Source organism: Mastigoproctus giganteus, chromosome 1 (genome assembly GCF_048544385.1).
Source record: "Mastigoproctus giganteus isolate SK-2022 chromosome 1, ASM4854438v1, whole genome shotgun sequence".
Lineage (NCBI taxonomy): Eukaryota > Metazoa > Arthropoda > Arachnida > Uropygi > Thelyphonidae > Mastigoproctus > Mastigoproctus giganteus.
Window position 1 is genome coordinate 254,473,337 of NC_143575.1, and position 12,497 is coordinate 254,485,833.

Below are 12,497 nucleotides of genomic sequence, written 5' to 3' on the forward strand. Positions count from 1 at the left end.
CACTGTGATCACTGCCACCTAGTGGTTCCTTTATCTGCAGATTCCTAATTCATGAAGAATCACTACTGATAATCAAATCAAGAGTATTACTCCCTCTAGTTGCCTCCCGAACATGCTGATGTAGAAAACAATCATCCAATAAATCCACAAAAGCCTTGCTAGTGTGTGAGTGACTAACCCACAAAATCCAGTCAGTATCTGGGAAATTAAAATCCCCCATTATAAGACTCTCTGATTTACTAGCCCACTCTATTTCCCTGTACAGTTTCTTATTATACTCATCAGAATCATTAGGCCTATAGCACACTCCTACTCTCAATTTTGATCTCCCAATGCTTATGTCACACCAAACTGACTCGAAACTGCACCGTCCAGCGATGTCGACTGGCTTCACTTCCTTGGATTTTATGTGTTTCTTAACTAATAGCATAACCCCTCCTCCCTTCCTATCCTGTCTGTCTTTTCTGTACACATTGTACTCCCCAAATTCCAGTTCTGCATTCCTTATTTTTGTGTGACACCATGTCTCTGATATCCCAACAATATCTGCCTTTGATGTTTTCAGTAATACCTCAAATTCATCAAATTTATTTACCAAACTCCTAGCATTGGTGTACACACAAGTATACATGCACCTGTTCCTATTCTTATCTACCCTAACACAACCCATGCACCTGTTCCTATTCTTATCTACCCTAACACAACCCATGCACCTGTTCCTATTCTTATCTACCCTAACACAACCCTAACACAACCTGTACTGCTATGACTTCCAGCAGTCTCTGAAATATCCTCCATCTTGTTTTACACGATGCTGCTCATTCCAATAGAAGCAGTGCAAGAATCACTTTCACCTCTGCCAGTGGCTACTGTTAATCTATTACTCCTTGTATCCCCCCCAAGCTAGCAGTTTTCTGACCCACCTAACACTGCTTCGATAACATCAGCAAATATTCTTGCACCCTTTCTATTTAAGGGTATCCCATCCCTGTAGAAGTAGTCTCTCCTGTTAACAAGTACAGACCAGGCCCAAAAAATTCTACCCCTTGAGCCTTGCACAATCTTTCCAGGGCTTTTTTTCAACAGTGACCTGTACTTGTTAAGTAATTCTGCTGGTCTCCTACTCTTAATATCATTAGTGCCAACGTGTAAAACTATATCACCTTTTGTGTCCTTAAAAGATGATATCTGCTTTACAACATCATCAACCTTTGCCCCTGGCAGACATACCCTGGTCCTGTTCCACCTATCCTTTTTACAAAGCATGTTCCCCGTTTCCCTGACAATAGCGTCACCAACAACTACTAGTTCCTGTGGGACCATCACATTCTGCCTTGGGGGTTGCCGCTGTGTTGCACGATGACCAAGTGCAAGCTCTGGCGTTGATGTGGACAGCTGAGAGCTTGATGGGCCCCCTCAATTTAGATCCTTTGAGGGCATCCACCCTGTCCTTCAAACTTTCATAAAACCCCATAACAACGCTGAGTTGTCACCTGATTTCGTTACACTCCTTGCATCACGCGCACACACACACACACACAAAGACATCCCCCATGGCAATATCATGTCCTGTACCCGATTGCTCCACAAACATCATATACAAGCAGTGCATTTTAAATGGCTGTGATTCAGAGGGCAACTGCCCCCCCTCAGTTCTCCCCTGAGCCACAGCACTCCCATTAGCTTGAGCCTTTTGCTTTGCTGCTCTTGTCTGTGTCATGATTTCAATTTAATTTCAGTACAAAATTATAACCCTAAACTTGTATCCCAACACAGTTATAATGTTATATTTATATATTTTAAGTATTGAGTATTATCTGCGAGTTCCGTTTATATAATTTCTGTATCAAGTTATGTATTAATTAATTATGTTATGTTTGTAATCGAAGTCGTTATATGTATTTAGTTAAAAGTACAATTTAATTGACAACAAAATTTAACAAAATTAAGATTTTGCTGATTAATTGACAATATTATATTATATACTGTACTACACTAAGCTTACGCTATCTAGTTCGGGATATGACATTGTGTTGTATAACAATGGCGGCAAGTTACAAACGGTAAATCTACAGACACTTAAGTATTCATTAACTTCCAATCTTGCTGTCTCAAATCAGAATAAACTAAGGATCTTGACTAGGTCTATAAGCTACTTATAGAAAATAATTTGATGTAACAATTGGTCAATAAAACAGCTATATATGGCTAAAAAACCTCTCGTTCAGCAGAGCTGCAACTTTTAACACATGGATTTGATACCCTTACTGATACTTTTATGCAATTACAAGGCCAAGTAAAGAATAAATACACCAGATTAATCAGAAAATCACAAAATAATGCTATACTAGTAAATTTAAATTATAAGTTTTAGAAAAACAATAATTTCAAATCAATAATAAGAAAATCCACTTAGCGGCTTTGAACACTTCTGACCCCCACTAGCCTCATCAGCAGACACCTATTTTTTACTTGGTTTGAAAAGAGCCTATTTGCATCCATGATTATTTCCCTCAATGCTTTTCATTTAGAATTTGCTATTGGTAACACCATCATGTTGCCAACTTAAGCCTACTGTAGACTTTGAACTGTCTGAGACTACTGTAGTTACCTTTATGAAAGCAAAAGCCCTTCCCTTTATGTGAACTGTCTTTGAAAAGAAGCCACACTTTTGCAGCTTGTGACCAATATCACTTTCTTTATAAAGACCAGTGAGATCAAAAATATAGCACAATAATTTTGGGAGAACATTAAAATATCCATAACCGACATGTATTTTTATGTATGTGGAAGTTTTGCAGCTGAGATTCAGTGGATTTCTCTCTTTTAAATGAGATTTCAGGTGATCTGCATTGGATTTGTTTAGACCTAGGTTCCTCACTAAGTCATTTAATTCTTGCTGATTAAGGAAACATGCTTTTCTTGAACAGGGTTTTGAGGTGTAATCCAAATTATCCTGTTCGCCAGATTCATCATCCAGTTCTGAAGACTTCTCTGGGGGTTAAATTGGGAATTAGCATGTCTTCATTGTGTTGAACTGGAGCAATAGAGTGGGGAGACTCCTTTTGGATACACTTTTTAAGATTACAGACTTCTTAAACTTTGATATGCTCACCATACAAAAGTAGTTGTCGTGATGTTTTTGTGAAACTCTCTACCATCCTTCTAATGTTGACTTCCAATGACCACAGCTGAAAAAAAGGTGCTCACAACTTTTAAAATAGGCTTTATATGCACCTCAAAACTTGTGCCTTGATATTATGCTTTGCCTATCCACAAATTTCAACCCACAAATATAGCAAAATGAGTCTGGAGACAACTTAAATTTTTGCTTGGTAGACATAGCAAGCTGCAAAAAAAAAAGCGCTTCATTACACAAATACTACAGGCTCTTATTGTAGTTATTTAACATATATGTTACAAAAACTTAAAACTTTGAATGCTGCCAAAATGTTGACATTGTAGAAAAACTGCTGACACTTTTTGTAGATTCACCACCAGCACACAACATGCATTATCATCTGCTGATACTATTAGAATCAGTTAAATATAAAAAAAAATTTCACATTGTGTAATTAGTCCTATGATCCAAGCACCCTATGCTTTACTCTTGTTATTATGAGGGATGGAAGTTTACATGTGGGTAATGAAGGAATTTCACATTGGTGGAGAGGAGGAAGGCGCTATGTAAGTCTTTCAGGATCATTGCATTGAATTTGATACTCATGTATCTGAGTATCAGACACCCATGTATTGGTAACATGGGTGAAAGCAAACATTTTTTTTTTTTTTTTTTTGTTAATTTGTATGTGCTGATTATGAATATGACAGTAAAAAGTTTCTATCACATCACATTTTTTTAGAAAAATGCAAAAACAGTTAAAAAAAAAAAACTGTAAAATAGCTTCAAAATCAACAGAATCTTCCAACATCGCACTCTGTACCTTTCCCGGTTGAATTTATTGTAACAAAAAAGATATATCTCTGTTGTTTAATGGTATACTATTACCTCTTTTTAGTTTTATGGCCCTGAGGAGTGGCTGCTCCTAGTTATATTGTATAATCCTTATTATGTAGTGGCACGTTTGGACCCTACTATATTTCCGGTGACCAGGAACCTCTGCAAAAGATAACTTGTTTGCAAGCTGTCTTTAGCCCTTAAATGTGCATTTTTGGGTTTAGTTTCATTTTGTGTGATCTAATGGCAGGTTGTGGTGTTTTAAAGTTCCATTTTGGTCTTGTGAAAACTCGTGAAATGGGGCAAAAATGCCGTGTGTGCATTTATTTGCCAAACAGTTTTTGCTGTTTGTGGACAATTTATAGTGAAGTTGCAATATAGATCAATCACAGACAAGGTGAAACAAGCTTATTTTTATTTTGGTTGCCACGTAAGTGATCAGGATAAAAGGTAGGACACCACATATGTGCTGTATAACGTGCTGTGTAAATCTGGCTGAATGGATGAAGGGAACAAATTCTAAAAAACTTCTGCCTCACAAATACTAAGGGATTTTCAAGGAAAAATAGAGTTAAAATAAAATACCCTAACCTTACATCCGCAATAAGACCAGTGCCACACACACACACGCAAATTTCCTATTCCTCCACCTAGTTGTGAAAAAAATCACTATTCCAGAGGAAGAGCAAGAGTCACTAGAGCCCATACCTGCCCCCTCAATGTCTGCAGATCTCTTTGTTACAATCCAAAAAATGGATTGTAAAAAAAGGATTTTAACAAACTTAATTGAGCAAAGTGAACTTAATGATTTGGTTAGGGATTTAAATCTTTCAAAGCAACAGGCTGAGCTATTAGGATCTAGGCTGCAACATTGGACTTTGCTGGCATAAACCACGAGGATTTCTGTGTTTAGAAACCAAAATGAAAAGTTTGCGGGTTATTATCAAATGGAAGATTCTCTTTGTGTCTGTAAATGGATTGATGGATGAACTATGGTTTGAACACAATCCTGAAGAATGGAGATTATTCATTGATTCTTCTAAACTCAGTTAAAAACTGTTGACAATCAACCATAAATCATAAAATTCAAGTAATTACTAGAATAGGTATAAATAGGTATTTTGCAAGTCATAAATAAGCGACAAGAACCGGCGTTATAAGTCATCATTGGGAGATTAGCGGAACTATTATCTTGCAACTCCTGCTGTCTTCACATCTGGGTGGTAGAGGCCGACAGTTTGGGGAAATTCAAAGGTCATCTGGATAGTACTTTCGGGTAAGGGAAGTGCATAGGATGATAGGATTAATTTCCTTTTTATTTAATTTTTAATTTCATTTTATTATTTTTATTTCTTTATTAATTATTATTATTTATTTATTTAATTTTTGTTTTTATCATTGTTTTGTTCGGATTTTTTTTTTTTTTTTTTTTGGCTGGTGCGGCATAAGCCATAGGCTTTCTTGCACCATACGGCCGTTACTAATACTAAATACTAATACTAAAAATCTACCGCTGAAAACAAAACAAAAAAAGAAGAAAAAAAAAAAGGGAGACCAAATGTTTAGTTTGATTTAGTGCATCACGTTGATTGTTGTGTTCCGTCGCACTGCAAAAGGACAAATTTTGTTTCGTTATTTATGTCAGGGATGTCGGAATTTTTTTTTTTTTTTTTTTTTCTATTTTTTTTAAGTAACTTTTTTCTTTTTTTTTTTTTTTTTTTTTTTTTTTTTTTGTTTAGAAATCACGGATCTTGGTAAACACAAGAAATTATTCAAAAGTTTTAAAATGGTGCATCCGTTAAATCTCTAAAGAACCATTATAATGTTGGTGACCAAACCATGCACGACATTGTAAAAAATAAAGGAAAGCATTGTATTGGGCACACGAGTAGTATGCTTTAAGTTTTTTCTTCTTTTTTTGCATGGTTAACCGCGGGTAACTGAATCAGCGAATACGGGGGCACAACTGTAATTGCTTTGTTGCTTGAAAACTACAGGGTGATTTTACTGAGTATTGTTGTTTCCTGTGTTTATGGGATAGTTGAACAATAGAACATCATTATATTGTGAAGGAATTACCCATCAGAGAAGAATACGTTCCTAGGCTACTCAACATCAAATGCATGCCTTTAGTGAAACCTGAAATGGTGCTTCTTCTGCCTTTGCACCTTAAATTGGTCTCGTAAAAAATTTTGTAAAAGTTCTGAACAAAAATATTGACGGTTTCAAGTACTTAAAAATCCAGTTTCCAAAAATTAATGATGCAAAGTTGAAGGAGGATATATTCTTAGGTCCACAAATTGGATGGCTTTTAAAGGAAAAAAATCTTTGAAACTAAACTTAGTGCCACTAAATTAGTTGCTTGGAAGTCCTTCAGAGCTGTTGTTAGTGGGTTTTTAGGGAATAAAAAAGTAGAGAACTATAAAGAGTTTATATAATTGTTGCATAACTATCAAAAGTTCAGATGCTGAATGTTGCTTAACTATCAAAAGTTCAGATGCTGAAGATACACTTCCTACATTCGCACCTGGACTTCTTTCCAGACAGTTTGGGATCTGCCAGTGATGAATGGGGGAATGATTCCACCAAGATATCCACATGATGGAGCAGAGGTACCAAGGACAATGGAATCCAGCAATGATGGGCGGCTATTGCTGGTTTCTGATGAGGGAGAACCATTCTGCTAAGAGGAAAAAATACAAATTTGTAACTTTAAGTAGTATGATTTCCTATTTTTGCCTCCACTTTTCTGGGTGAATTGCTTACATAAATCCAAATAAGTGTTTATAAAGTTTAAATATGTTATTTTTTATCCATTTGGAATGTTTCCTGGTTGTAATTTCTGTTTCAAGCAATTAATTTACAAGAAAAGTAGTCAAGTACATTTAGATAAGTAAAAATTCACAATTTTTGGAAAAAAAGGAGCACTATGCCATAACATGAAAACACAACATGCTACAAACTTTCTACTGTTATTTTTGTTTTCAGCACATGCGATTTAGTCAAAATCAGTTGATTTTGTTTATGAAAATAAGTTTAAAATTGTTGGCTAGTGTAATTAAAGGTAGTTATGCTACTGTACTTTTCAGATTTGGGTTCTTACTGGTGATAAGAATGAAACTGCTGTTAATGTAAGCTTATCATGTGGTCACTTTAAGCAGGAAATGGTGCAGTTAAGTATTGTCCTTCAAAACACAACTGAAGAGTGCTATATAGCTTTAAAGAAAGTTGAAAAAAGGTAAGTTTCTTATGTATTATACTTAAGCATATAGATTAAACAGACATTTCTGCCATGTAATTTTTATATAAATAAATCATCTTCGATGTGAATGCCCCCAAAGGATGCAACACCCATTTTTATCATATTTTAGATAGATGGTGGCACTCACATTAAAGAATTTTGGGGCATTTTAAGACTTTTGGGGTGGGAGTGAGTTCTGCCTATAAAGGGATATCCAAAGGCAAAAAGTTTTTCTTCATTGGAAAAGGATTTTCTGTTTATTGGAAACATCTGGTTTAATTTATATTGTGCTTTTAAATCAGCCTGTGTTTTCTTCCCCCCCTCCCCATTATATATTATCCTGTCCTCTCCTCTAATTTGCAGCTTCCCTGAACCTTTAACCCGATTTTCGCCTGGACTCTCAGTAACCCTAATTTTAAGCTTAAAAACTTTACTTTCTTAAAAATTGTCTTCCCAACCTGAAAAAAACTAATTTTTTCCATAATTTCTACTCAATCTACAAAATTGAAACAACAACCATTCACTTTGATTACATAATGCATCACTGCATAAACAAAAGTGTTTTCTTTGATTTCCTACCTTTAACTTGCAAAAAAACTATTAATTAACTTGAAAACAGCAAAAATGTATGATCATATATTCATTTTATATAATTGTGACCACAAAAAACAGGCCTTTCACTTTGATTACATAATACGTCACTGCATTCGTTTGAATTTTGCGTGTCATCGTGACGCCACTGGCAAAAACAAATCAACATACTCGGAGCCATAATTGACTGGTCAGGCTTACGTCATTAGCGTTACCAAGGTGATACAGGGAAAAATAAAATAAGTAAGCAACTGTTTCTTGGAAAACAAACAGCTGAGCATCATTACTTTAAAACGATATTTTGCTTTATTGCTTTACGTGATTGTTGTACGAAAGAATTGCAACAAATTGTTTTTGAAAAATAAAAATATATTTCCTTTCTTCAATATGTATTACATCTACTAACACAAAATAAAGGAAATTCATCTAGTGGAAATGGAAAAAAATTGGTGTAAAACTGATAACACAATGCCCATTTGATAAAAAAAAAAAAAAAAAAAAACCACTATGCTTTACTGTAATTGTTTTAGGAACAATATTTGCATTATTGCAATATTTTGCAATATTACTTTCTAACAATATTTTGCTTTATTGCTTTTCATAATTGTTGTAGCCAACAATATTAGTGTGCAGGACATTTTCCGAATGTATATTTTATTTTCTAACGAAATTTCCAGAAAATATTTCTATTGATAGCTGCATTATAAACTTCGAAAACTTATGGCGAAGGAACTTCACATGCATCTCACATTGTATGCAGATGAAGAAAAAAATATGCTATGAGTAATGGATTGTTTTCACAATTTTGTATTGTTACTGAATACTTCAATATTTCCTTGATATGCATTTAATACCATCAAAAAATTTCAAGGAAAAAATTCTCTTTTTATTATCTCTCACACACACACACACACACACACACACACACACACACACACCGGAAAAATTCACCATAAAGTATCATATGTTTGGATGCTTGAATTTCATTCCGAGCAGAAAATGTAATTTCACTTCTCTTGCACTGACATAGTAACTGTTTACCAAATGAAGGAAAACAGGGTTCATTTTCCTGAAATTTCCAGTTCCCTTCATTCATATGGGGGGAAACTCCTTAGGGGAGGGAGTTCACTCTTTCTAGTTCAACCCTAGGGAAAGAGAGACAGAGAGAGAGAGAGAGAGAAATAAAAATACTTTTTTTTGGTGGGGAGAAGGCCAGGATATTGTCAAAGGTCCAGAGCTGTAAGTTTCATCAAAGATGTTCAAGTTCTAATAAGTCAGTTTCATCAGTGGATGCTCAAGTTCTAATAAGTCTCTTTCGTCACAGGTGTTCAAGTTCTAATAAGTCTGTTTCATCACAAATGCTGAAGTTCTAATAAGTCTGTTTCATCACAGATGCTGAAGTTCTAATAAGTCTCTTTCGTCACAGGTGTTCAAGAAGTCAGGTTCATCACAGATGCCGAAGTTCTAATGAATCTATTTTTGGTCCGGTGCGCATTTGATAAAAAAAAAAAAAAAACACTTGCTTTACTGTAATTGTTTATGGAACAATATTTTGCATTATTGCTTTATTACAATATTTTGCTTTATTGCTTTACGTAATTGTTTTAGCCAACAATATCGGTATGCAGGACATTTTCTGAATATATATTTTATCTTCTAACAAAATTTCCAGAAAATATTTCTGTTGACAGCTGCGTTATAATTTGTTACTGTGTGGGTAGTGGAGAACATTTTCTGCTCCTAACATGTACTTGTCAATAATTCCTCTGGAAATATTAGCAAGTGAACTGCATTATAAATTTTAAGCCTCGCTGTATAGCTTGTCCTTGAATGTAAATGACTACGGTTACTTTATTTTGAGTGACATGTTTTCAACTTGTACAGATGTTTTATTGTAGAAAGTTCCTTCCAGTAAAAACAGTCAGTAGTAGTCCTTTATTGAACCTAAAGTAATTCGTTTTGGTGGTGAATGGAAACTGTTTGCTCCTAATTGACGTAGCACTTTTGAATTTTTGAAAAGTGGATCATCTGAACACAATGTAAATTAGGACAACAAAAGAGTTGATAATTGATGCCATCTAGGCAGCATTCCGACAAACATATTTCTGTTTACACTCTAGGACGACCACATGGTCAGAGGAGATTCCAAGAGAGAGAGAGAGAGAGAGAGAGAGAGAGAATACAAGAAACAACTCTGCATTTAGTAGTCACAGGCTTGATTGTTTAAAATAACCTTCCCACAGTAAAAACAAAAGAAGAGATAGGGAGTAAATCTATTTTTCAGTGGAGTATATCTTTTTATTTCGGCTCAGAACTCAAGCAACATATGACCGTGGATGGTGAATTTATTCGGCTTGTGTATTAAAACAGAATTTCTCCCTTTGTGATAACATCAAATGCATACCAAGGAAATATATTCTAACAATACTTTTTGAACAGCCCGTTAGCTGTAGTTAGCCATAATTTGTTATCTTTGTATTGTTAGAAAATATTGCAGTTTTGTTAACAATACATATTTCAAAAAACAATCCGTTATTCATAGTAGATTAATTTTTATTCCGTCGTTTGCGCACTAATTTTCGAAGTTTATAACTCAGCTATCAATAGAAATATTTTCTTGAAATTTTGTTAGAAGATCAAATATACATCTAGGAAACTGCTGTTTCGATATAGCTCCCTAAAAACAAATAAAGCAAACTTTTTTGTTTTTGATCCTTGATGCAAATGATGAGTAGCAAATGACTAGTGTGAACTCAAAACAAGTGAAGAAATTAAGCAGGTCATTTCTAAGAATTTTAGATCTGAATTCAAACAGATGAAAATTAAATCCATTTGTAAAGTCAGATTTAAGGGTATAGTCATAGAAACTGCAACCAGAAATGACTTCAATAAATTGAAAAGTTGTTCTAAATTTAAAGATCAAACTTGAATGTTGACATGTAGCACAAACTTAACCTGACCCCCTCATAGCTTATGATATTCATAAGGAAGTTACGGACCAGGAGTTTATGGAAGACTTGTTTGTTAAAAATTTAAGTGAACATGACATTAGTGAAGGGGAATTTAAGTAAGATGTTAAAATTAGATTTAAAATAAATGCCAAAAATAAAAATAACAAACATTGGATTTTTTAGATACCAGCGCATATCACACGTATATTGTTAAATTTAGATTCTAGTGTATTTAGGGTGGTCAGTCCATAATGTCAAGGATTTTATAATAGTGTCCTGGTGCTTTAAATGCTTAGGGTACTTTCACTCTGCTAAAAACTGTAAACAATCAGAATATACTTGCTTATGGACATTGTAGTCAGCAAGGACATCAGGTTGACACGTCCTACTCTGGACTCCCATGAAGTTTGCCTAATAAGGAAAAAGAAGTCTGAATACTCTCACCATGATCCTAAGTGTCCTCAATACGTTTGTTCTCAGGAAATTATGAAATCCAGAACGAATTACATCTAGTGCGTTAAGCACTAATCAATACTGCAGGAAAATAAAAGGTTGTACAACTTAATTGTCAACGGGCGGTGTCATTCTTAAATGATGTGTCTAAAATAATTGTAGACCATAAGGTTGCAGTCCTGGGACTTCAAGAATTGTATTCATATGAGGGTAAGGTTTGCCTTTTGGATGCAAAGTAGTCCAGTCAAATACTCAAATCTCTGCTTTGGGTGGCTCTGGTCATAGCAGACCTCTATGATCACAGTTGCAGATTGAATGTTTTGTGCACTGAGCATGCAGTTTGTGCATGTTTAGAAGGACACTTTGGCCAGATTTTCTTTATTTCATTGAATATGCAGTGCTCTCAGGCAAACCAGGAAATCAGACCCTTTTCAAATTATTTGGAATCTGTTTTGATAAAACTTGCTGGTAAAAAGGTATTGATTATGACTGATGCGAATGCTTTTTCGACACTGTGAAACAGTCCTATATCTAATTCTAAAGGGAAACTCCTCAAAGAGTTTATATTGCCCAAGAACTTGACTCTTTGGAATTCTCCCGGACATATTCCAACTTTTGTTTCTACTACTGGACAGTTCTTCATTGACATTACCCTTTCTAACAGCACATTTAGTTGCCGTATCAGTAACTGGTGTGTACACTCTTTGTGGTGCCGCCTCCGTAGCCAGGTGGGAAGGAGCAGCAGTGCATAGCACACGCTTCTTGATTAGACCGAGGTTTGAGCCCGTCACCACCGAATACGGAGGATGCGGAAAGGTCAGGGAATGACCACCGCATATCACGGAGCAATATGGCCTTAGTTGCTAATGCTCCTAAAAACCAAATAACAAACATAACAAACAACTCTTTGTGGTCTGGTAGCAGTCATAATGCTATTTCTTTTGACATCGAGGCTGTCTTGTTGCTTGAGGTCTTGGATTTATTTATGATTTTCCGCACTATAAAATGCAGCAGGTCTGGGAATCCTTTGCCAGGAAAATTTTTGATACCTTTACAACACAAAATATCCACAGTATTGGAAATTTGGCCCTGGCTCCACAACTGAATGAAATTATGAAACTTATCACCAATGTTTGTGATATTATACTCAAAAAGAAACAAAGAAGGAAAAATTCAGTCCCTGACAGACCTTAGGAAAAAATTGAGTTGTGCTAGAAGAGATTTACAACGAGCGAGAAGTAACCAACCATCAGATGATATAGCACATTTAAATGAATTTTATTAATTAGCTAGAATGATATAG

The 12,497-nt window shown here is 35.1% G+C and overlaps 1 protein-coding gene across 1 annotated transcript in view; it reads left to right on the forward strand.

Annotated features, from left to right (window-relative positions):
- Positions 1–12,497, forward strand: part of LOC150091794 (phospholipid-transporting ATPase IF-like) — a 438,958-nt gene that overhangs the window by 263,711 nt on the left and 162,750 nt on the right. The window contains exon 18 of the mRNA XM_090369752.1: positions 7,048–7,196. Coding sequence (XP_090225878.1) covers positions 7,048–7,196 — 149 coding nt within the window. The remainder of the gene's footprint in view (positions 1–7,047; positions 7,197–12,497) is intronic.